At 41.9% G+C, this 27,069-nt stretch overlaps 1 protein-coding gene across 2 annotated transcripts in view; it reads left to right on the top strand.

The window, feature by feature from the left end:
- Positions 1–27,069, top strand: part of AK5 (adenylate kinase 5) — a 313,765-nt gene that overhangs the window by 279,382 nt on the left and 7,314 nt on the right. For both annotated transcript variants that reach the window (XM_033917084.1, XM_033917085.1), the window contains one exon: positions 1,563–1,754. In XM_033917084.1, coding sequence (XP_033772975.1) covers positions 1,563–1,754 — 192 coding nt within the window. The remainder of the gene's footprint in view (positions 1–1,562; positions 1,755–27,069) is intronic.

Below are 27,069 nucleotides of genomic sequence, written 5' to 3'. Positions count from 1 at the left end.
GGAGATGGGGTGACTTCCATGTGAGGAAAAGCTAAAGCAGCTAGGGCTCTTCAGCTTGGAGAAGAGACAACTCAGGGGGAGATATGATAGAGGTCTATAAAATACTAAGTGGTATGGAACAGGAAGATGTGAATCACTTATTTACTCTTTCCAAAAGTACTAGGACTAGAGGGCATGCAATGAAGCTACTAAGTAGATTTAAAACAAACCAGAGAAATGTATTCACTCAACTTGTAATTAAACTCTGGAATTCAATGCTAGAAAATGTGGTGAAAGCAGTTAGCTTAGCAGGGTTTTTAAAAGGTTTGGATCATTTCCTAAAGGAAAAGTCCATAAGTCATTATTAAGATGGACTTGGGAAATCCACTGTTTATTCCTAGGATAAGCAGCATAACATCTGTTTTATTCTTTATGATCTTGCCAGCCTGGAAACAAGATATTGGGCTTCAAGGACCTTTAGTCTGTTGTGTCCCAGTATGACAACTCTTATGTTTAGTAAAATGTTCCTTTTATGCAGCACTCCACTGGAAGGATTAGGACAGTGTTTCTCAACACGTGGTATGCATACCCTTAGGGGTATGCAAGCCGCTTGTTAGGGGTACGCAGCACTGCATGGATCTCCCACCCCTTCCTCCTTAAAGGCCACTGCCGCCAAGGATCCCATGCCCTCCTTCCTGCCTGCCCCCCTTTGCCGAAGCCGACCCGGGTCAGTGGGGGATCCCAGTTACCTCCATCCAGGTGGGCTGTTCTTTCCTGCCTTCAGTGGCACTTGTTGCAGGGACACGTCAGCGACTATTTCATGCTGCACATGGCTGATCCAGAAGCCTTCTGTCCAACGTCAGAGTTGACATCACAGGGAAGTCTTGTGGGTCAGCCATGTGCCGCATATAAAAGCCACCGCCCGCATGTCCCTGCAACAAGTGACGCTGAAGGAAGAAGGAGTAGCCTAGCTTGACGGCCCTGAAGGAGGTGATTGTGACCTGGTTCAAGCAAGTAAGAGAGAGAGGGGACATGATCTGGGACAAAGGGAGAAAGGAAGGGGAGGGGAGGAGTGCATTGGGACATGCGAGAGGTTTTTTTTTTTGATCCATGATAAGATTTTATGCCCTGATGTGTTATGGTGACACTAAGGCAAAGCAACAATAATCTTGAGGTCTTTTTCCTCGTTCGAAGTAGCATCTTCATCATTTCACCATTGGTGTTCATTAGTTAGTAGTTATTTTGTTTTGTAATACTAACACATATATGTTCATGTTGCCATGTTGTGCCTGTTGTCAATATGGATGCTTGTGAAATGGATTCTCCGGCTGCGCATAACTGGTGCTCTACATTGGCAGATCCTGTTCTAAAATACTGGCCGAACTTGAAATGTCCCAGTCTGCACATTTTAATTCTGCTTTCGATGTCTTTCCTGAAATGCCATTCGTAATGGAATGCATGACTATGCAAACGAAGTGAAGTCAAAAAGTGTTCTGAATTTGTCCAGAAATTTTTCTGCCGTTGAAGACTCAGAATTACGTTAGCTCATATCCCTTCATCTGTATTTTTCTTGCCCACTATAGATGAGGGAGCCCAGTCTTGTCCTCTTCATGGATTGTTCTATGCAGACCATGACTAAGCGTCTTCTGAAGAGGAATAAGACCAGCCCGCACATGGACAATGCCATAGAAACCATCAAGAAGAGAATTGAAGCCTACTACCAAGCAAGAGAACCTGTCATTTCATACTATCAAACACGAACACTCTTGCATCAGGTAAATAATGGAGTCAGGTTTCAAAGGGTTTATATCATAACTTTAAGAGGTAGTTTCCTAAATGAACCTCTGTAAATTTACCAGGGCTGAGTTAGTAAATTTATGGGAAATATTTCACTAAGTTCCTAAATTCAGGATGGTACCAGGATAAGGAAAACTGTTAAGAGTTTAACCCTAATTATCAGCAATAGGCACCAGTGGCATAGTAAGGGTAGGAGGTGCCCAGGGCAGTGGCAACCCCCCCCCCAAGCCCCCACTCCTTCCGTGCCCTCCCTTGCTCCTTCCCGCCCCCCATTCCACACTTGTGGTCTCCCTCCCCACTCCCATGTACCTCAAAATCTTCGCCAGCACAAGTGGCTTTGGCAGCATGCTCCTCGTGCCAGCGTTGGACTTCCCTCTGATGTCACTTCCTGGCCCCGTGACCCGGAAGTGATTCAGAGGGGAACCAGGCTGACGTGAACAACAGGCAGAGGTTGCTCACACTAGCGAAGATAATACAGAGGTACAGGGTGGAGAGAGGGTTGGTACGAGCACAGCGGAGAGGAGCCAGCACCCCTACCAACTCAACACCCAGGGTGGTCTGCACCCCCCCCCACACCCCTCTTACTACGCCACTGCTAGGCACTTAAATTAGGCCCTTAAATATAGGAAAATGAAGCACAGGCTTAAATGAAACAGCATAACTTTTAAGCTCCTAGGCTTCTATGTTTAGCTGAGAACAGGGAACAAATTTATATCGCTTTTATGAAGCCACGTTAGCATTTTTTATCACCAGCCGTGGCTGCAAAAGCTCCGATGCTCATAGAATTCCTATGAGCATCGAAACTTGTACTACTGCAGCCGGCAATAAAAAATAGTGGTGCCTCACACAACGAACTTAATCCGTTCCAGGAGCAAGTTTGTTATGTGAAACGTTCGTTGTGTGAAACGCGTTTTCCCATAAGAATACATGTAAAACAAAATAATTCGTTCTGCAGCCCTGTTGTCCCATAAGAATACCTGTAAAACAAAATAATTCGTTCTGCAGCCCTACATTTCCCTCCCTCCACCTCACCTCACATGCAGAGCCTGCCAGCCTTCTCCCTCACCCAGCCGCACGATCTGCAGGAGGCTAAGAACTTCGGGAACTGGGTCAGTTCCCACTGCAGCTCCATGTGACTCTAGGCAAATCACCTGACCCTCCAGTTGTCCTAGGTCAGTGGTCGGCAAACCGCGGCTCGCGAGCCGCATGTGGCTCTTTAGCCACTTGAGTGCAGCTCTGCACTTGCCTAGGGCCCGAAACTGTCAGAAGGGTCCCAGGGCTGGCGTAAGAGGGGGGAGCATAGATCTAAGGGGCCCTGCGATCCAAACTTCTTTATTAAACACCTAAATTTTCCTTTTCAGAGGGACCCCGACATGGCAGCTGTTCTCATAAACTGCCGGTAGCTGCCCCGAAGCTTTCCCTTTGCGGCGATCTGCCCTATCAGAAACGGGAAGTTGCAGCAGAGGGAAAACTTCGGGGCAGCCGCAGGCAGTTTGTGAGAATGGCTGCCATGTCGGGGTCCCTCTGAAAAGGAAAATTTTGGCTGGAGAGGGCAGTGATCTCTTGCCTTCCCTACTGCTCCTCCCCCATACTGTCCAGCTTTCCCTCCCCTGCTGGCCAGAACTCCTCATCTTTCCCCCAAGAAATTCCTTCCTCCCTCTTCGGCTGTACCAGCAGGTTAGTTTGTCTGCACAATATTCACTGCTGCTGTGCATCAGCGGGTCTGGCTCCCGGCACGATCTCAAAAAGCTGTGCACGTGCAGCTGCTGGAGTTGATCAATGTTCTCCTCTCCTGCAACTTCCGGTTTCCGGTTGCGTCAGAGGAGAAGATTGAACAACAGAGCATGCGCGCATGTGCTGCTCCCTGAAAGCGTGTGGCTGGCCGAAAAAGAAAGCCGGAAAACTCGGCATCCGAGATAAGGTGAGGGTGCTGCTGTTCCCGGCTCACATTAGGAAGCGGCGAGAGTAGTTCCGCCCCCCCCCCCCCCGGGCCCCTCGGGCGACTTCGTTGTGTGAAACGAAGTTCGTTATAGGGAGCAAGACAAAAAGTTCGTTATGCGCAGCGTTCGCTGTGCGAGGCGTCCGTTATGCGAGGCACCACTGTACTAACACGGCTTCATAAAAGTGGGAGGGGCAGTTAGACATCTAACTTAGGAGCCTGAGTTTAGGAGCTCAGTTTTGTTGAATCTCAGCCCAGTGTGCACACAACTTAATTGATTAATCAACTTAATCAGCACTTATAATTGCCAATTAACACTAGTTAATTGGTGCACACAACTTGGTAGGTTCATTGCACAAAATGTTATGTGCCATGTCCAGTGCCAAGTCTAGAAGGGGACATGGCCAAGGGCAGATCGTAATCATTGGTTGATGCATAACTTAGGTGTAGGTATTTAGATCTGGTTTTAGCTGGCCTAAATGGGCATGCCTAAAAGTTATGACATACACTGGCTCTAAACATGATTCTATAAGGTCCGCATAACTTTTACAGAATCGCGCTTAGCATCACACCAGTCAGCGCAGATTTCTTTTAGATGCCATATTTAGAATCAAGCCCTAAGTAAGTGGCATCCAAAGTTAGGCACCTGGAAGATTTGCACTAAACTAGGATTATGCGAAGGGTGCTCTGCACAGAGTGCCTTTTGCAGAATACTAGCTTAGCTTAGTTTGTAGGGTGAGAAGACGTCTGGGAAACCCCACACATGTCCTCTTTTTAGAATACTGCCCAGGTTCCTGAATGGACTTTCCAAAACCTGGCAGTTTGTCCGGGTTTTGGAAAGCCCCAATGAGCTCCAGACACATCTAGAGGGCCTTTGAGCTTGCGCGGATGACGACACACACATCTGCGCATGCTCCAGGTCCTCCAGATGCAGCTGGAGCTCGTTGGTGAAGAGAGGAGGCTATGTGGAGGCGGAGCTGGGGGTGAATTGGGGCAGGACTGGAGGCGGAAATCAGTGGGTCTGGGGCAGAACAAGGTGGGGCTGGAGGCAGAACAGGGCGGGGTCACGTGCCCAGGGTTTTGCAGAAGAAAATATGGTAACCCTATTAGTGTGGATCTTGTATCTAACTTTGTGCGTGGCACTTGTGTCTGCCAAAACCCAGTGTAAATACTAGTACCCAATTAATGGAAGTTAGGCATGAAAATGACATTATTCTATAGCATCACGCCTAACCCCTGGGAATGCCTCTGACCCACATGGCCATGCCCCCTTTTGAGTTGCACACTATGACTTTTAAGCAAGATGTTACAGAATTGGGCACAAAGCAGATCCATGCAGAATTTACAATTATTGTTAAATAATAATAATTATTATTATTTTATTTCTTACTAGCTGATGCCCCGGCGTTGCACGGGTATTTAATTATAACAATAACACTGTAAATGGATTCAAATAAAGATACTTTATAGTGGTGAATGAAATTATTTTTTACAGCTTAATAAAAAGTACAATATTCAAATTATAATGTGAAATATTTGACAAAATGAATACAATACAACTAACGCAAAACGTGATTATAAACAACATTTTTAGTTTCACCTCCTGGAGCAAGAACATATAAATTCTTGGGTGAACCCACCCTTGAGCAAGCAACATAGAGTTGTGGGCCGCGAGACCCCCAGAACATATCACCCCAGGTAGTGAGGGATCTGCATACCAAGTTTCGTTCAAATCGGTCAAGCCATTTTTGAATTACTGTGAGAATGGCAGCTTTTTACATTTTTTCCATTGACATGAATGGGTGAAATCTGATTTTCTGTTTGTAGCTCCGCCCACGTGTGCAGGTGGGCTGCGAGACCCCCAGAACATATCACCCCAGGTAGTGAGGGATCTGCATACCAAGTTTCGTTCAAATCGGTCAAGCCGTTTTTGAATTACTGTGAGAATGACAGCTTTTTACATTTTTTTCCATTGACATGAATGGGTGAAATCTGATTTTCTGTTTGTAGCTCCGCCCACGTGTGCAGGTGGGCCGCGAGACCCCCAGAACATATCACCCCAGGTAGTGAGGGATCTGCATACCAAGTTTCGTTCAAATCGGTCAAGCCGTTTTTGAATTACTGTGAGAATGGCAGCTTTTTACATTTTTTCCATTGACATGAATGGGTGAAATCTGATTTTCTGTTTGTAGCTCCGCCCACGTGTGCAGGTGGGACGCGAGTCCCCCAGAACATATCACCCCAGGTAGTGAGGGATCTGCATACCAAGTTTCGTTCAAATCGGTCAAGCCGTTTTTGTGTGATCGCGGCACATACACACACACATACATACACACATACATACCTCCGATTTTATATATATAGATATACCGCTTTACCATAAGTTCAAAGCGGTTTACAACAAGTTGCATACAATGAGAGTAAGAGATGTTTACAACAAGAAGTAAGAGATGTTTACAATGAGATACATACAATGAGTGTATGAGATGTAAGGGGAACAAAAAAAGTACTTTCTGGGATACAAATTGCAAATGGAAGAGAACCAAGATGGTTTGAATCAAAAGGAAGTATCTAGTCAGAGATTGGGGTGCAGGGGAAAACAATTTGGGTGGAATACCTTTACAAATGGGAAGAAGGATGAGTTAATCTAAAATCAAGAGAATTGGGGATTGGGATGAAGATAGCTGAGGGGGATTGGGCAAGAATTGGGAATTAGAATTTGTTAAAGAGACGGGTCTTCAGTGATTTTCTGAAGTCGGCGTAAGAAGTGGCCTCGAGAATGGGTTTTACGAGCCATGTGTTCAGTTTGGCTGCCTGGAATGATAACATTCTGTCTAGGAACTTCTTGTAAAGACATGATTTCAGGGATGGGTAATTAAAGATATTTATTCTGCGAGAGCTCTTATTAGAGCTGTTGAGGATGAATTGAGAGGCGAGGTAAGTTGGTAGCATCCCAAAGATAGCTTTGTAGCTGATGCAGGCAAACTTGAAGAGTATTCTGGATTCCACCGGCAACCAGTGGAGTATCTGGAAGTATGGGGTGACATGTTCCCATTTTTTTAAACCAAAGATGAGCCGGACCGCAGTGTTCTGAATTAATCTCAGCTTGTTAAGTGTCTTCTTATAAGCTTCCAGATATATAATGTTGCAGTAATCCAGCGTACTCAAGATGGATGATTGTACAAGTAATCGAAAGGATGAATCATCGAAGTATTTTTTAATGGTGCGGAGCTTCCATAGAACTGATATACTTTTTTTGAACATTAAATCTGTATGCTTTTCCAGGGTTAGGTGTTTGTCAAGGGTGACTCCTAGTATTTTTACAGTTTGGTCAATTTCGTAATCACGGCCATTCACGTGAATTGTGTTGTCTTTTATCTTTTCATTGGGAGATGCCAGGAAAAATTTTGTTTTTCTGTGTTCAGTTTTAGTTTATTGTTAATTAAGTGCCTGTTAACATCAATTATGAATTTCTAATGACTAATTAACGGATTACTTTGCATGCAGATCTATGATACGTACCCAAATTTCCATGCCAATGTGGGGCAACCTATATACCCTGTTTCCCCGAAAATAAGACCTATCCCGAAAATAAGCCCTAGCATGATTTTTAAAGATGCTCCTAATGTAAGCCCTACCCCAAAATAAGCCCTAGTTATGATCTACCCCCGAATCCACCCCCCCCCCGAATGTCCCCAACACTCCCTGACTCCATCCTTGACATTAGTGCTGAAAAAATCGGAATCATCAATTCAGAAACCCCCACCCAGCTGCTTTAGGAGGCCGCAGAGCGGAGGTATGTCAGTCTCACGGTGGGAGGGTCGGTGGGGTTCTACTGCACAGGGAGAGGGAGGGATAAAAGATGCTGCACAAAGGGATGGGTGAGAGGGGAGGAAAGATGCTGCACATGGGGGGGAGAAAGGAAAGAGGATGAATTGAGATAGAGGAGAGGAAGGGAGAGATGATTGTTGTACATGAAAAAAATAAGACGTCCCCAAAAACAAGCCATAGTGCGTTTTTTGGACCCAAAATTAATATGACACTGTCTTATTTTGGGGGAAACACGGTAGAATCTGGAGGTAATTGGGTGAGTTCATATTGGCATACTCTGAAGAGTAATTCTCTGACCCCCTTCACAGAATTATAATCATGAATCCTATAGCTTAAAACAGTGAATATATTAGTAAAAAAAAAAAAAAAAAGTTTCAGATTTAACAATTACAATATTGCAGTATACTTTTTACACAGCAGCAAATATTTAAAGTTTCTGCAGAGATAATATCATGTGTGGGCTGGATTTACTAAAGTGTTCAACCATGTTATCATGCTTTAATGTAGTTAACACACATTTTTAGTAAATAGGTCCCATAGCATAAAACAAGACCTGTGGTAAATGATGTGCATTAATGCATAATCGTACATGCTAACACAATAGGGTATTGTAATATGTATTATTGTAACAGCTTTCCCAAATTGTGGCTTTGATTCATCCTCCGATATTTTTGGCTGCGAGGCCAAGTAGCAGGAAAAATCTGGATTCTACTGAATGCAATGATCACTCGTCTGCAAAGAATACTTGTAACATACAGGAGAAAGAGCCAGTAGTGATTCTGTGGCAACTCAGACCTGATCTCCAGACCAGAACCTTTTCACTTCAGTAGCCAAATGAGCAGGAAGCAGCATCAATGGCCTGAAGGGTCCAAGGCATGGGGAAATAGTGCTAAAGAGAAGGAATCGAAACCCTTGTCAGCAACCAATGCTGATAGAGGCAGAGGTATCAGGAAGAGGGGGAGGAAGATGGTAGAACTGAACCAGGAAACTGATTGCAGAATCAACAACTTCCGGAACAGACAAGAGGAAGAGAAGGCAAAGTAGAACTGAGTCCTGGGTGGGTCAACCAACAAAAGCCAGCATTAGCAACAGCCATGCTACTGGTTAGGATTGCCAGATTTCCTCTAAAAAAACCCCCAAAAAACGAGAACACCTGGCCCCGCCCTGTTCCACCTCCAACTTTGTCCTGTTCCACCCCCAGCACTGCCCTCATACAAACCTCCAGTTTCCTTCCACAAGCTCGGGCCATGTTTGAAGGGCCTCTACGCATGCACAAATATTGACACAATGACATCATGCGCACATGCACACTAAACTTAGCGGCTGTGACTTGAGACACCCAGAAGTGCGCAGAAGTTGCTGTGATGTGTGAGGTCATCACGTCGACATCCATGCATGCACGAAGGTCCTTCAGACTAGCCTTGTGCCACCAATGGGGGGAGGGTGCCAGCAAGGAAAAGGGCTGGAGAGGAGAGGTGCTGACGTCGGCTGATTGAACAAAGAACGTTCCTCTCGCCACGACAGGCATGTCCTATGGCAATGAGTCAGCACCTCTCCTCCTTCGCAGTGTGTCATGGCACACTTGAAATCTCAGGAGGCACACAGTTTGTGATATACTGCTCTAGAGACAGAATCACTTGCCTTTTAAATATCATTTTGAATTCCTCGAACCACAACTGCAGTGTGCACGGGATCTCTTTTCCTAATGTGAGCCAAATTGTCACATTCAAGTTCATATGCTCACATCTTTGTCCTATCTCTCATTCAGATTTATTCTGTGCACTGCAGTGAATACATGCAGTTATAGCACATGAATGAAATTCAGAATAGCACAAATATATGCAGCGCCATTTTAAATAGGTCATAGAAGTAGGAACTGAAATGTACAGGTCAGTGCATCTCATGTTTCACCAGCCTGCTCTAAAATACAGAAGAAATGGATGTTTATGCACTGGGTGTGTGCAGCATGAGCATCCATTTTAGAAAATTAACATAAATAATATCAATGAGTTCAAATTAACATAAATAATATCAGAGTTCAAAAATATAACCAGTTATCTCTGCAATCTTAGAAACATAACAAGTTATTATTCTGACACTGTCACAGTGACCAGTTTCCCTTGCCACTATAATCACAGGAAGATTAAGGGGGCTGTAAGGGAATCTCAGTACTACTCCCCCTGCTGGATACTCCCTTACAATGCCAGAGCTACCTGAGCTTCTCCTTAGGAGGAAGTGAAACAGGAAGGAGGAGTCAGAAAAGCAGTTACCAGGAAGTATAAGAAGCAGGGTCAGAGCTAGGTGAGGCCGTAACTGGTGAAGGATATAAAAAGACTTGAAGCAGTCTAGAGGAAGGCAATGAAAATGGTAAGGGGTTTGAACCAAAAGAAGTATGAGAATAGACTGGAAGACCTAAACATGTACTGTATACTTTGGAGTAGAGGAGAGACAGGCGAGATATGATACAAACGTTTAAATACTTGAAAGGTATTAATACAGAATGAAATCTATTCCAGAAAAGAGAAAATGGTAAAACTAGAGAGTATAATTTGAGGTTGTAGGGCGGAAGACTCAAGAGCAATGTTAGGAAATTCTTTTTCATGGAGATGGGGTAGTTGCCTGAAATGGCCTCCCAAGGGAGGTGGTGGAGAGGAAAATGGTGATGGAATTCATAAAGCATGGGATAAACATAGAGGATCTCTAATTAGAAAATGAAGGATGTAAATTAAAGAACTAAGGCCGGTATAGCTTTCCCTGACCAGGCTCTTGTCCAGCAGCAGAAGGGGGAAGCCATCGGTGCGATTCAGCACGGCTCCGACGTGGTCACCAGCAATGGATTGATGCTGGCATCGGAGGATCTCCTGTGGCCTGCCCTCTCTTTCCCTCTCCTCAGCAAACTTGAACTCCTGCAGCTGCGTTGTTGGACACATCGAAGAGAAACTGGACTTCACTTCAAGGGTCTGCTGTTGGTGGCGGCTGGCCTTGCCTGTCCAGTGACTAGTGTCATGGTGGTCTTCATTGGCATGGTTCATGGTCCTGCTTCTTTGATGGCGGCTGGTTGACCTGGTTCTGCAGACTGAACGTACTATCAAGCTGCCTCAGAGACTTTTCTATCTCTTAAAGTTATTTTATTTTTTATCTTCTTTCATTATTTCTTAAATAAACATAAACATACTGGACAGACTTGCATGATAACTCCAATAACTTGGAACATGAGGATGTTGCTGGCCAGACTCTATGGTAGATATCCTGCAAACAGGATGGTTGAATAGGCAGGAGTGAGGTTGGACGGCAACTTCAGCATTTAGAACCTAAGAGAATACCAGATGGACTTCACAGTCTATGACCCTGAAATATCAAAGAAGAGACAAGTTAATTTAATCATGTATATGTCATGGATGTAACTAATGGGTGTCATTTACTATGTTACTATGTTACCACAGCTTAATAAAAGAGAGCCTAAATTGGTAACCCAAGAAAACAACTGTGTAGGCCAAAAACCAACATAAGCATGGTGCCTCTGTGTTCTTATAAGAATAAAACTAGAAATAAATCCATATGTAAAATTGGGATAAATAAATAATACACATATACATTATAAAAAATAAATATGTGAACAAATGAAAAGCATACATAAATAATCAGTACATTAAAAGAAATGAGCACATAAAGGTAAAATATTGTAATGACAGGAGTATAGTATATGAAAATATGAGCACTAACCAAAATAATACACATGGAGGGGCATTTTCAAAACATACATCTAAAAAGTCCGATATGGACAAATGGCGCTAGACATCCAAAGTCGTCAGTAAATATTTATATGATATTTTTGATTTAAATTTTTGTAGGAAGGGTGGGTGGGGAGGGAATAAATTTATGTATTTACAATGACAATAGAAAGAAAGTCAAGTGATGTGTAAAAGTTTTAAATGATATAATATTGTGTACTTATTGTAAGATGAAAAATGAATAAAGAATTTGAAAAAAAACCAAACAAAAGACAAAGTCGTCAGTAAAAAAATGGGCGTCTAGAATTAATTTTTTTTTTTAAATTCTCTATACCACATTTTCGACCAAAATTTCGTCCAAGTCCCAAACACCCAGAACAAGACCATTTGGACATGGGAAGGGCCAGTCCTGTAATGGACTGGCCACCCAGACATGGCAACAGAGCAGTGGGGCACCTTAGAGGGCACTGCTGTGAACATCACATAAAGGGTGCCACATAAAAATTGCACCAGAACTCCCTTATAGGTTATGGTGAGCCCCCTAAAACACCCCCAAATCCCATTATACCCACCTGTCTACAACTTATGGCTGCAGGTGGCACTTATATGGCAGAAGAGTAGGGTTTTGAGGGGTTCTGGTGGGCTCACATTTTCCACATATTGATTAGAGTGGCTTATGAGACTTGCTATTTCTCTCTATGGTTCACTAGCCCACCCACCAGGCTACTTAAGCCACCTGTGTGCAGCTTTACTAGGCTTTGTTGGTTCATCTGCGCTGAGTTGTCTTGCGCTCAATTGTCTTGCGTTGAGTTGTCTTGTGCGCAATTGTCATTGCGCTCAATTGTCTTGTGCTCAGTTGTCTTCGCACAATTGTCCGCACGCTTTTGTCTTGTGCGCATTTGACTTGCCACCGGCTTTCTTATACCAGGTGCTGATGTTCTGCAGATAGATATGTACATTTGTGTTCTGATCTTTGTGGGTGTGAGGGGGTCAGTGAGCACTGGGGGGAGTGTGGGGGGTGTCTTACTTTGATGCATGCAATGGTCATCTGGTCAGTTTGGGTACCTTTGTGGCACTTAGACCCTTCAAAAAAGGGTCTAGTTCCAAACGTATATGCTCCGTCTAGGATGTTTTGCAAAATGATGCAAGATGTTCATGTCTAACCCACCCCGAAAAGTTGGGGCAGTCTCCATCAAGGGTTATACACTTAGTCCAGCAGTTTTCCGTGGGTTTTTTTGTTCCGTATTTTTCTGACTGAACGAAAAACGTGGAAAATCGCTGGACTAAGTGTATAGCCCTCGATGGAGAGTGCCCCAACTTTGTTGGTTGGGCTGAGAACTTTTCAGCGGACCCTTGTACACACGCCTGCTCTTTTTTGCACTTGCTCTTTGAGTAGGTGGCCAATCAGAGACAAAGTAGCTGGTGTGCATTTGACAATCATATTTATATACACTGTTTTTTGCTCCCTGACCTGCTTCTTTTTAACCTGTGCTATAGAATCTCAGATGTAATTTTCACTTGGCAGAGGAGTGCAGTTTTTTCTGCAGACCAATTTATCTTGGTAAATGGTTTTGAAAATTGTTCTTTTGATGTCTATAATACGTATTCCACAATTCCCTTGAACTCTTATAAATATACATTTGAAACAATGTCACAGAAATTAAACAAATCAACTATACGCTCACCCACCCCGGTACCTGTAAAATTGTTGGGAGCAGGAGGGGTGCCCGGTCTCTCCTGTTCATTGGGCAAGGCTCCCCAACATCTTCAGGAGCAGGAGGGGTGCCCGGATCCTCCTCCTGCTCCTACACACCGGCAAAATCTTTGGGAGCAGGAAGAAACTCCTCCTGCTCCTACTCTGCTGCCACCGCCACAACCCAATAGCGCCTTAGGCCCCGCACCAGCGCATCATCTGATGCATGGGGAGATGCCTAAGGCACTGATTGGCTGAGGCGCCTCAGACTCCTCCCTTTGGAGGGGCCGGGGCACCTCAGCCAATCAGGAACTTCTTTAGGCAGGAGTCTAAGGAAGTCCCTGATTGGCCCCTTCAGTAGATTTCTTTTGCGACGTTACGCCCTGTATCAGCTCAAATTTGATCACGTTATGATCACTGTTTCCCAGCGGACCCAACACAGTTAACTCCCGTAATATGTCTTGCATTCCACTAAGGACCAAATCTAAAATAGCACCCTCTCTTGTCGGTTCCCGGACCAGTTGCTCTAAGAAGCAGTCATTTATGACATCTAGGAATTTTACCTTCCTAGCACTCCCTGATGTAACATTTAACCAGTCAATGTTGGAGTAATTGAAATCACTCAAGCTTCTCAAACTATGTCCTATCAGGAACCGCAAGGGACCTCCCAAGACACTCCCAAGACCATTCTGAAGAGGTGGGTCTGCCAGCCAGAGGGAATAGGCATCCCTCCAGCTGGCCTCGCTAATAAAGGTACCAGGGGGTGTCCAGGTGGGCTTTGGGGGGTTGGGAAGTGCTGGCAGGAGGGAGTGGATATCCCTTCTGCTGGGGATGTTTGGGGGGGGGGGTTGCCAGTAGGAGGGATTGGGCATCCCTCCTGCCATGGACAGTATGGGGGTGTTCTGCAGTTGCGAGAGGAGGTGAGTGGGCATCCCTCCTGCCAGCTGACTTATGGTGGGGTTCGGGGGGTTTCCTGCTGCTGCCATTCAGCTAAACGGTGCCTTTGACATGGATGCTGGTTAGAGAATCAGGGTGGTTAGGTGGGGTTAGGTGTCCATTAGGACAGACGCAATTCTGAATAGGATGCCCGTGTGTGATTCTCAAAAGCCGCATAGGTGACTGCTGAGACCAGGTGTCCTATACAGAATCAGGCCCTCAGTGGTGGTTAATTGGTAACCAGTGAATTGATTTTAGGAGGGAAGTGACGTGATCAAATTTCTTTTTTTCAGTTATTAGTTTTCTAGAAGTATTTTGGCAACCTTCTCTTCCAGCTGATCTCCCAGGATGAGAGCAGAAGATGAGCTCCCCACCACTGGCACTCTTTTCAGTCTGCAGCATTTGCTGCTTTTTCACTGAAATCAGTTCCCTGCCCTGGGACTTGGACATTTATCTGACATCCTTTGTCCTTATAATGTGCAATTAATAAGCAGGAAACTTGAGATGCTTTGGGAGTCTGTACTGACTAACACAATAATGACAATAATAAATAAACCAGAGCTTTAGATATTTTGGTATTAAATTATGCTAGAGTTCAAAGTCTCATACTGAAATGGGAGCTGCTATTAACTATTCCAAGGGATTCCAATGTACTGATAGCACTTTATATAAAAAAAATCAGGTTCATTTTTATTGGGATAAGCTAACTTTACATAATGTAAATATACAGAATGTACGAGGGGGTGCTGAAAAATTCTCTGCCCAACCAAGAAGAGAATGGCGTGGATATGGTTCAGTCAATGAACTGAAACAATATCAAAACATTGGTACTTAACAAAATAAGATAACACTCTTTTCAGCTACAGTGGCAAAATAATGCCCAGAATTTAGGAAGTTGTTTGGCTGGGCTGAGTACTTTACAGCAACCCTTCGTATTTACTCTCTGTACCTTAATAAAGTGTTTTAGGTTGCCTTTTTTGTAACATTACTTGTCACTTTACAATAGCATTACTAGATAAATTCCGCTTAACATTTTTGGTCTTATTCCTAGGGATCTTTACTATATTTCCCAACTATTTTGTTTCCTATTTTCTTACCTACATTTTGGAATAAAAGATGTTCATCCTTCATTGTGCCCCTTCCTGACATCTCTTCTGATTCTCAATCCTCCTTCAGTTGTCCACCCTATGGTTTGCAGCAGCAGTATACATTCCCCTCAGTAGCCCTAGGTTAGTTGGGTTTCTAATAGAGGTGTGCAAACTGTTATTTTTTGTTTCTTGTGAGAAGTAATATTTTTCTCTTTCGATTGTTTTCTTTTCCATTTCACTTCATACTATTTGTAGTTAAAAGAAAAAATGAAATGAAAGCACATTTCATCAGAATTCTTCTCTCCTTGCAAAACAGAACAATGCAAGACATAGTATGGGAGGTAACTGTGTTGGGGCTGCTGGGAAACAGTGATCATAACGTGATCAAATTTGAGCTGATACCGGGAGTAACGTCACAAAAGAAATCTACTGTAGGGGTGTTTAATTTTCAAAAGGGCGACTATGATAAAATGAGGAAAATGGTTAAAAAGAAGTTAAAAGGATCAGTTGCAAAGGTTAGGACTGTAAACCAGGCATGGATATTATTTAAAAATATCATCATGGAAGCCCAGACCAGATGCATTCCACGTATCAGCAAAGGTGGAAGAAGGAAATGAGAGCCGGCGTGGTTAAAAGGTTAAGTGAAAGAGGCTATTAGAGTTAAAAAAAAATCCTTTAAAGAATGGAAAAAAGATCTGAATGAAGAAAATAGGAAGAAACACAAGTACTGGCAGAAAACCTGTAAGGGAATCCGTGGGACCGTTGGATGATCAAGGAACAAAAGGGATGCTCAGGGAGGATAAGGCCATAGCGGAAAGACTGAATTAATTCTTTGCTTCGGTCTTTACGGAAGAAGATGTAAGAGATCTACCTGAACCGGAAATGGTTTTCAAGGGTGATGATGCAGAGGAACTGAAAGAAATCTCAGTGAATCTGGAAGATGTACTAAACCAAATCGACAAGTTAAAAAGTGATAAATCGCCAGGACCAGATGATATACATCTCAGGGAATTAAAAGAACTCAAAAATGAAATTGCTCACCTGCTATTAGTGATATGTAACCTGTCGCTAAAATTGTCTGTAGTACCTGAAAATTGGTGGGTGGCCAATGTTACGCCGATTTTTAAAAAGGACTCCAGGGGAGATCTGGGAAATTACAGACTGGTAAGCCTCACTTCGGTGCCGGGCAAAACGGTAGAAATGATTATAAAATTCTGGAACACATAGACAAACATTCTGGAACACATAGACAAACGATCTAATGAGATGGAGTCAGCATGGGTTCAGCCGAGGGAGATCTTGCCTCACAAATTTGCTTGACTTCTTTGAAGGTGTGAATAAACAAGTGGATAAAGATGAGCCAGTTGATATAGTGTATCTAGATTTTCAGAAAGCTTTTGATAAAGTTCCTCACAAGAGGTTCCTGAGAAAATTAAAGTGTCATGCGATAGGTGACAAAATTCAGTTGTGGCTTAGGAATTGGTTAGAGGATAGAAACCAGAGGGTAAGGTTAAATGGTCATTTTTCTCAATGGAAGAATGTAAACAGTGGAGTGCCGCAGGGGTCTGTACTGGGACCAGTGCTATTTAACTTATTTATAAATGATCTGGAAATTGGAACGACAAGTGAGGTGATTAAATTTGCAGATGACATTAAACTGTTCAAAGTTGTTAAAACGCATGTGGATTGTGAAAAATTGCAGGGGGACCTTAGGAAATTGGAAGACTGGGTGTCCAAATAGCAGATGAAATATAATGTGGACAAATGGAAAGTGATGCACATTGTGAAGAATAACTTAAATCACAGTTACTGGATGCTAGGGTCCACCTTCGGGATTAGTGCCCAAGAAAAGGATCTGGGTGTCATCATAGACAAAACAATGAAATCTTCCGCACAATATGTAGTGGTGGCCAAAAAAGCAAATAGGATGCAAGGAATTATTATAAAAAGGGATGGTTAACAAGACTAAGAATGTTATAATGCCCTGAATTGTTCCATGGTGCTACCTCATCTGGAGTATTGCGTTCAATTCTGGTCTCCTTATCTCAAGAAAGATATAGTAGCACTAGAAAATGTTCAAAGAAGAGCGACCAAGATGATAAAGGGGATGGAACTCATCTCGTATGAGGAAAGACTAAAATGGTTAGTGCTCTTCAGCTTGGAAAAGAGATGGCTGAGGGGAGATATGATTAAAGTAGAACGGGTACAAGTGGATTGAGTTTTCACTCAGTCAAAAATTACAAAGACTAAGGGACACTTGATGAAGTTACAGGGAAGTACTTTACCAATTAGAGGAAATTTTTTTTTCCCTCAGAGAATAGTTAAGCTCTGGAACGCATTGCCAGAGGATGTGGTAAGAGCAGATAGCATAGCTGGTTTTAAGAAAGGTTTGGACAAGTTCCTGGAGGAAAAGTCCATAGTCTGTTATTGAGAAAGACACTGGGGAAGCCACTGCTTGCCCTGTATCGGTAGCATGGAATATGCTACATCTTGGGTTTTGGCCAGGTACTGGTGACCTAGATTGGCCACCATGAAAACAGGCTATTGAGCTTGATGGACCATTGGTTTGACCCAATAAGGCTATTCTTATGTTCTTAATTATATTTTTTTTACATGGATAATAAACATTTTCTGTTGATAGATTTGTAGATAAACAATGTTGTATGGTAATCCCTTTGTTCTATTACATTTTTTTTAATGCCTTTTGAGATTGTTTTTAAATCTTAAATTCTGATTCTTATTCTATATCATGACCTCTTTGATTTTAAGTTGAAGCATCTTATTTGTCCTATATGTGTGTCTTGATGAGGTTGTAAGGCCCACATAGATTAGGGAATGACTTGTGTATGTATTTGTATAACTGTATATCGTTACTTATCTTCACTGATTCTATAGAAATTATTATTTTTATAATTTTATTTTTATTCAATTTAACATGCTTTACAAGTATAAACTTGAAATTATTAATAGTTGAATGGTGATTGGTTGTTGAAAACGTCTGGACATCATGTTCAAAATAGGTTATTCCTTCTTCCCTTTCTGCTTCAGAATTGACAGTTTCTCAAAGTTATTTGTCTACTAGCTTCCCTTCTACCTCCTTCTTACCATTCTTCAAGTTCCATCATTTTATTGTATTTACCTTTAGCTTTCCATCTCTTTCTATCTTCCCAGTCTTTAATTAACTCTCCATCTCTTCTCCAATGAAATTGTGATATTGCTGTGCCAGTTTGAAAGGTAAGAATGCTGGTAGAGGACTCCTGAGCACCTTAGAGGAAATATTGATGTCAAGCCTTTCACCTTTGATTCTCCCACCCTCAGTCCAGCAACTTCTCTCTGCTTCCTTTCCTTCCCTCCAGCTTCCCAGTGTCCAGCATCTCCCTTTTGCTTCCATTCCTTGCCCCCCACCCCCTAAAGCTGGTATCTCTCTTTTGCTTCCATTCCCAGTCCCCCACCTCATGTCCAACATCTTCACTTTGCTTCCTTTCCCTCTCCCCCTATTCAGTGTCTAGCATCTCCTCTTTACTTCAATTCCCTTCCCCTTGTCCCATGCCCAGCATTTCCCCATTAGTTTCTTTCATTTCCCCTCATCCCACCACCACTTCCAGTATCTTCCTTTTGTTTCCTTTCCCTTCACTATATCCCCCCTTGAGTCTAGCATCTTCCCTTTGCCTCCTTTCCCTCCCCCATGTCCAACATCTGTCTTTTGCTTCCCTTCCCTTCCCTTCTCTTCCCGTACCCCACACCCCCCACCCCGGCACAGCAGCTCTCCTCTACTTCCTTTGTTCTACCCTTCCCCGTGTCTAACATCTCCCCTTTGCTTTCCTCTTATATTTCATTCCTGCCTTCTTGGGCTCCTTTAACCTGCTGCTATCCCCCTCCCCAGCAAATAACATTGGCCCCAGCTCCTGCTCCCCTACTGAGGGCTTTCTCACTCTGATTAATGTCTGGGGCAAACCTTACAACCAGTGCCCCCTCTAAGGATTGGCCAGGTGTGTGGAAATGTTTTTTGTGTGAGCAAGAAGTTCTAAAAACTGACCATTTTCTAGATTTCTATTTCTGTGAGCGACCATGTAAAATCTGTGATCAACACTCCTAGAATGTATGAGTGATTGCTCACGTGCTCTGCTTAGAGGGAACCTAGCTTACAACTAAAAATTCTATGTCAATATTTTAATCCTATGGTCAGCTTTTTTTTTTTTTCTTCCTAAATATCAACAATGTCATTTTAAATATTTTAAGTCTATTCAGAACCACTATCCATAAAAATAGTAGTGCTCAATATATATAAAAAGAAGCAGTCGGCCTTAATCTAGAGGTAGTTGATGATATTCAACCATTATCTAGCTACTTATGCAGTTTAATTTTGCACAGCCTAGAACGCCCAGGCTCTGTCCTCGCACTATATCTGCATAGTACCACTGAAAATTTATGGATTAGAAATTTACCTTTCCAAACATCTATTTTGAACCTTTATGTTTTGAAGCTTTGTATTTTGCACACACAGTTTTGCATATGCTCAGATTACTAGCTGAAGCAGACTGATTTTGGTGTGTTTAAACACTGCCACTGTCTGGCCACATAGGATCGTTATATTTTCCATGTGTAAGATCACTATACTAGACCAGGCTGTGCAGGAGAGGAATATATAACAGCCTAGCACATACTTAGCTGTCTAGTTCTGTAGACAGCAAAAGATGCACGATTCATGCACAGACCCCTAAGTAAAAGATATCACTATGCAAGCATATTGGGGAGTACTGCAGAATACTGAGATACTGTTGTTATGGGCAAGGCAATCCTGGAGAATGCAGCATTCTAACGGGTTCAGAAAGCTGCTTTCTGGGATGATGGGGTAAGATGAAGTCCAAAATCATGAAACAATGTCCACAAGAGGGTATCCACAGGAAGTGGGACCATAAGAAGTACATAGGTTTAAACGCAAAATTCTATCCTACTTAGATGATATCAAACCTGACATTATTTATCTTCAGGAAATGCACCTTAATTCCATCGACTTTGCTAAATTTACTAAGAAAGGATTTTTCCCTCCTCTATTCTCACCCGCTGTCAATGGGAAAAATGGTGTTCTTATACTTATTAAACAAAACCCTTCAATTTCAATTGTGAATAGCTCTCATGACACATACGGACGCTGGATTAGTGTTAAACTTACTATCTCTCATCAAACTTTACGCATAATCAACATATATGTCCCCAATATAGACCAACCTGATTTTTTCCACAATTTAGCTAACCACATTCTTCAAGACCCTAACGCCTCTCATAATGGGTGGAGACTTTAATCTTATCCTAAATCCTCACCATGATAGGAAATCTCATGCCACTTACAAGAAAACAAAGTCTTGGTATGCATTACATGATATTATCTTTCAATTACAACTCATTGATCCTTGGAGATTACATCACCCGGATGTCGATCAATTTACATTCTTCTCAGCCCCTCACTCCACATACTCCAGAATTGATTATTTTCTCACAAGTTCGTCCTTAATTGATTATATCAGTCATACTGACATCAAAGATATTACCGTATCTGACCGTGCCACCCTTATACTGACTTGTAATCATTTTTCTTTAGATCCCCAAATTAAACACTGGTGATTCAACTCCTCCCTCCTTGCAGAGGACAGTTTCAAAGACATTATTCTCTGTGCTATTGACAAATTTTTCAAATTTAATCTCCCTTCTCATACTGACTGGACTAATACCTGGGATGCCTTTAAAGCTTACACTCACCTCCATTCTACTAAAAGGGACCTAGAAAAACGCATTCATGAAGCTGAATTGTTACATCTTTAAGACGTAACTGATATTCCTATACTCCTTAATCTCCGTAAGCTTCGCCTACAATACAATTCTCTTCTCAGCTCCTCTGCTGCCAAATCCGTTTTCGTTCAAGCATCCACATATTACGCTAACAATAAACCTGATCACCTCTTAGCGAACTTTTTGAAGAAATCCACCAATAAAACCTCAATAACATCCATCAAAGACTCAACTGGCAAACTCCTCACTGGTATCTCTGCCATATCATCGAACTTCCTCTCCTTTTATCAACACCTTTATTCTTCAGAATCATCTCACTCTAACACAACTGATTCCTTTCTCTCTTTACCTCATCCTTCCCTTTCACCCACTGACCAACTTCTATTGGATAAAAATTTTACGTCGCAAAAACTCATGGATGCCGTTAACTCCTTTGCTCCCAATAAATCCCCTGGTCCAGATGGACTGACCACTGAGTTTTATAAAGCCTTTTTACCATCCCTACTTCCCCATATGCTGTCATTTTTCATTCTCTCTGCGATCAAGGTCAAGCCCATGGTTCTTTTACTGAAGCTACTCTCATCGTTTTCCCCAAACCAGGCAAAGATCCCCAAGACATAGAAACATAGCAACATAGAGTATGACGGCAGAAAAGGGCCGACGGCCCAACAAGTCTGCCCACTCAAGAACCCTCCCTCCGCCCTCCTTCGGGAATCCATCTTTTAAGCATTCCTCTGAAGCGACTCCACCTGTCTGTCTCATCGTCCCTTGAAGTCGAGCATGGTTCTGGCCTCGACTACCTGACGTGGAAGACCATTCCATCGATCAATTACCCTTTCGGTGAAGAAATACTTCCTGGTGTCCCCATGAAATCTTCCCCCCCTGAGTTTAGCGGATGCCTTCTTTTTTAGCGCCCAATCTCCCTGATTAATGTCGATGCCAAAATATTTGCCAAAATATTAGCTACCTGCCTACAATCTGTTCTCCCCAAACTTATCAGCCCCAACCAATCAGGATTTCTACATAATAGATACTCTTTTAATAACACTCGTCTATTATCACATATCATTCACCATGCCACATCACACTCTGACAGACTCCTAATAATGGCCCTCGATGCTGAGAAGGCCTTTGACTGGATAGAATGGCATTTCCTATTCCACACGCTGAAATGGTATGGATTCTCAGACTCCTTCGCCCATATGGTCAGAGTCCTTTACTCTCACCCACAAACGAGAATCATGATTAATGGTCACCTCTCTCAACCTTTCCACCCTATCAGAGGTACAAGACAGGGATGTCCCCTCTCTCCCTTACTATTTAATCTTGCCCTTGAACCCCTCCTAACTGCTATCAGACACGACACTAGAATCAAGGGATTCCATTTTAATTCCTTTTCAGTCAAACTTTCAGCTTATGCTGATGATATACTTTTATAGATTTCCCCAGAATCTCTGCTCTATGTTCTAGAACAAATTCGATTATATTCCACAATTTCAGGTTACAAACTAAATGTTACAAAATCAGAAATCTTACCATTAAATTGCATTGATATACAATCAGAGGCTATTGCTCAAGGCTTCATATGGTCCCCCAATAAAATCAAATATCTTGGACTGTATTTTGGTCCCTCTATTGAATCCACCTTACAGTTTAACACTGAGTTCATTTTATCTACAATTCAGACTTGCATACAGAGATGGTCACCTCTCAATCTTCCCTGGTGAGGTAGACTCTCTACTATCCGCATGATGATTACTCCTAAAATTAATTACATTCTTGGTATGCTACCCATTCTTCTCCCTCACTCTGTATACACTCGTATTGGAAAAACTCCTAGTTGACTTCTTATAGCAAGGTAAACAATCTAGAATCGCACTTAGGAAATTAAAATGCCCTCGAGATCAGGGTGGAATCAATTTTCCCAGTTTTCGGGGTTACCACTTTGCTTTTTTAATGACACAAGGATCAATATGGTTGAACCTTAATTCTCCTCTCATACCCCCCCCCCCAACTTGGTTGCATTTAGAACACGCTATTACAGACTCGTTTTCCCTTCAGTATGCTCCAATCATACCCCTTCCTTCATCTGCAAAAGCGAACCCAATGATGTTTAGTACTTGGCAAGCTCTTTATCACATAGACTCCATCTCTAATTTAAAAAAAATGGGCTGACTCTATCTCAGCTCCAATTTGGAACAAGCCAAAAATAAAAATTAATAATGAAGTGGTTGTATGGAAACTATGTCTTTTGACAACTGGACCAAAAAAAGGCTTAGAAACCCTTTAGTAAGGAATTTTGGACGCCTCAGCCCCACCACTCCACCGTTGTAATTTATTTTATATTACATCGGGAAGGCTGTGTGGTGCCTCATCATCGGCAGTCCGTTGATATTTATTTTTTTGATATTTTTTGATATTTTTTTGTTTTTTATCAATTTTGTTTTATTACAGATTATATTAATCCATTCTTGAATATGAGTATTAAGTTCAATAAAATTATAAATAATGACTTATCTCAGCCGCCTTGGGAGCCAGACCCAACATGTTTCGCACTGCTTGAGTGCTGTTTCAAGGGTCTCCCTGCGAGAATAGAAAGGAGAAAAAACTAAGCAAAATAGTTTATTCTTAGTCTCCCCCCTATGGAAACTATGGCAGCAACAGGGATTATGGAATCTCGAACAATTGATTATAGATAATAAATGGATTTCATTCTCTGATATTATGGCCAAATTCCAAATCCCCCTCCCAATACTTCCGATGGGTACAACTACACCACTGCCTCAAATCTGCTTTTTCTTCTTCTTCATCCCTACACAAATTACCTGACTTACCCTTCATGACACATTCTTTTTCTCTTTCTAAAGGTCAATCTTCTAAATGGTATAAATTCATACAATCCAAATGCTATCCTCCACTATCAGACTCCATAACCAAATGGAATGCGATGTTACAAATGTCGTTCACTGAACATACTTGGTCAGCTATTTGGCCCAGACTTTTAAAATCTCTACGCTCAGCCTCACATTTATAAGCGGCCCTGTTCCTATATCATAGGGCATTTTGGACCCCTACCAAATCTGCCAAATTGGCTCAATCAAATGATGTTTGTTGTTGGACATGCAAATCTCCTGATGGCTCCCTATACCATATGCTATATGCCTGTCCCCATGTGTTTACATTTTGGACAGCAGTTTGGTCCATGATTGTCAAAATATTCTATATATCTGAGCCTTTCTCTTTTGATATCTTAGTTACTAGTTCCCTGGCACTCTCCTCCCCATTACCCATACACCATGATCGTCTCTTAATAGTCCTATTGTTTATTGTTATTAAGGTTATCCTCCAAAATTGGAAAGATTTCTCAAAGCTAGACTTTAATCATTGGTGGAACTCTGTTTGTTTACATATTAAATTTGAATGCCACATTGCTGAACGTCATAATTCGATATCCTCATATACTAAAACCTGGTCAATTCTACTTGACCACTGTAAACTGGACTTTTGATGTTCTCCTTCATCTGCTCCTACAACTATTGTTGTATTTTATGCACCTATCCTTCATTCCTTTAATATACATATCGCATATTATAGCTTCTGCTACTATTATTATACGAATGCTTGTTTTACCTGTTATATCTTTGTTATTATATTTAGCTCAGCTGTATTTTCATTCAATCCTACTACATATGTATTTCCTACTCCTTTTATGCAATTTGATATACTTGGCACGTGTTATTACTTGTTGTCCTACGCTTCCCCTTGGAAGCATTCCACTGGTTTCACTTTGTTCTTTTCTAAGAAAATCAATAAAAAATTTTTGAACAGAAAAAAAAATAAAAATAAAAAGAAGTACATAGGTTTTATATATAAGCTAATTAAGAACGTTGGCTAATTCATAACTTTCTATGAAATAGACATTGAAAATATGCTACACTTGTTTTGCATTTAAAAACAAAAAAAGCTGGATGGGGAATTGAAATATGGGCAAATTTTTGACTTCAGTTCAACATTCCATGATGACATTAGCAGATAAACTGCTCAGCAATATCCGCCTGTCCCTCTTCAGATGTCATTAGATAATGTTGAGGATGGATTTATAGGGAATAAATATTGCAGGAGGGATAACGAGAAGGGTAAGGTGTTCCATGGAAAGGACACGGGAACACCTTCAAGCCATGTGCAGTGTGCTTCAGGAGCACCTTAAGACCAAGTAGATAAAAATTGAGTCCCTCTATATACAATGGGGGGGGGGGGGGGGTTGAGTGTTCATCAAATTGACAATTCGTCTTCAATAAATACATTCAGCAGTAGCAAGCTGCAATAGCTTATACATAATAGTATTTCAAAAATATTTACAACAGAAATGCCCTGTTTAATGCCACTGTTTTACAATTTTAGTTCAGGTCGACCTGGGAAAGATTAGATATCATATCTACAGATGCCATAGAGGAAAAAGTAGAATTGATCAGCTTGGGTCAGATAGTAATCCTGCTCACAAAACATTTCTTCCTACCTTACACCATTTGCCTTCTACAGGGCTGGAGTTACACACGCAAGGATTCAGGAAGGCCCCAAAACCAACTTGCAGGCTATACTGTCTTCAGCTTGAGGCAGGCTTGGGTTCCCTTGTAGTATGGGGACCCAGGGCAATTGCCCCGGTTGCCACTCCCTAAGAACCTAAAACAGCAACTGGCTAGAGAAAAGTGGATTGGAGTTTGCTCGGGAATGTAGGGAAATGAGAAGTAGAACAGGATAAAAAAAGATTTAGGGAGTGAAGCAGAAAGAAAGCTATTACATTACATTAGTGACTTTTATTCCACCTTAACCTTGCAGTTCTAGGCAGATTACAAAAGAGATAATCTTCGCATTTCCAGGTGAATTACAGGATCAGGAACAAATTACAGGTCTGTGACTTATGCGGAAGTTACAGAATCAGGGATTATTAAGAAACAGTATTAATTTGCCTTGACAAAGTTCTCAAATATAAAACATCAAATTATGCCTGTGCAAAAGGAGAAACAAATTAAAAAGAGCAGCGGGAATAGAGATGGAGGGAAAGAGAATGAGGAGGAGAAAGGAAGAAAAAGAAATGAAAAAAATTGAAGGAAAAAATGTGGTGTAGATGATGGGCTGAGGGATTGGTTGGAAAAAAGTGCTGTAGGTGAGAGATTTAGTTTTTGATTTGTCCATATTACCTGCTCTGCTCTTTACATTTAGATAAAGGCAGGTCATTCACTATCAGATGCACGTTTTGGTTTTCTTTGCCGGACGAGGGGAATTCTGTTGAGTTTTGAGTTAAGCACCCCCAATAATTTTTCAATAGTTGGTTTCAATGATAATCTTGCTATATGCACCACATGAATTACCAAGCTTCCGAGGGCCAGTACAAAGCACATGGAGGGCCACGTGATAGCCCCAAGGCCATGGGTTGGACCATAACAAAGCTCCTAGCTGTATCACAACCATCGAGGACACTTTATATTCAAAAGAAGTAGCCTTCTGTTAATCTGCTCTAAGATGGCATATTACCGTGCAGTCAAAGAGGAAAATTTATGCAACATAGATAATTCAAACTTAGTAAAAGCCTCCCATAACACACTGGTCAATTAAAAAAAAGTTTTTCTTTGCTACTGAGAACTTAAGAAGTGTTCTTAGTTAATTTAATGATGGTGATTTCAGATCTGTATTTAAAATTCAGCTAGCACGTCAGGTTTCTGAGATACGTTACTGATTTTTTAGTTTGCCATTTCGGCACAATATTGCAAGTATGAACTGTGTCCCACCAAACTTGTGTTAAGGCGTTTACTCTGTAAACAAACACAAAGACAATAAGGAGACATTTTATAGCTTATATTTACGCTTTTCTTAACTCACACAAAAGTGATGTCAGTATGTTCAGAAATGTTTGAGACACTTGCTTTTATGCTTGTACTGTACATTTGTCTCTCTTTGCAAGAATCCCATCATACTGGGATTGAACTTTCCCTGATATCTGCTTTCCATCACTTTGATATCATGATGAAATCTTTCCCATGCTCATCGCTGACATCACCAAGATTGGATGGGAAGAAGTTGAGGTGAGAATGTAAGAAGTGCATTTTAAGTGACATTCTGGCACCCATTAGCTGATATGCATAATTCTCAGATCTGAGATTACCAAGAAAATTCTGATCAACCAGCATGAATGCTTCCCATGCTGCTGATTCGGCTGGGTTCAGCTTCTGTTTGAATGCATCATCAAGGATCAGTTCACGGATGTTGAGTCCAACAAAAACACCTTTTTCG

Source organism: Geotrypetes seraphini, chromosome 12, assembly GCF_902459505.1.
Source record: "Geotrypetes seraphini chromosome 12, aGeoSer1.1, whole genome shotgun sequence".
NCBI lineage: Eukaryota > Metazoa > Chordata > Amphibia > Gymnophiona > Dermophiidae > Geotrypetes > Geotrypetes seraphini.
Note: the sequence above shows the minus strand (reverse complement) of the source record. Positions and strands in the feature narration are given on the sequence as shown.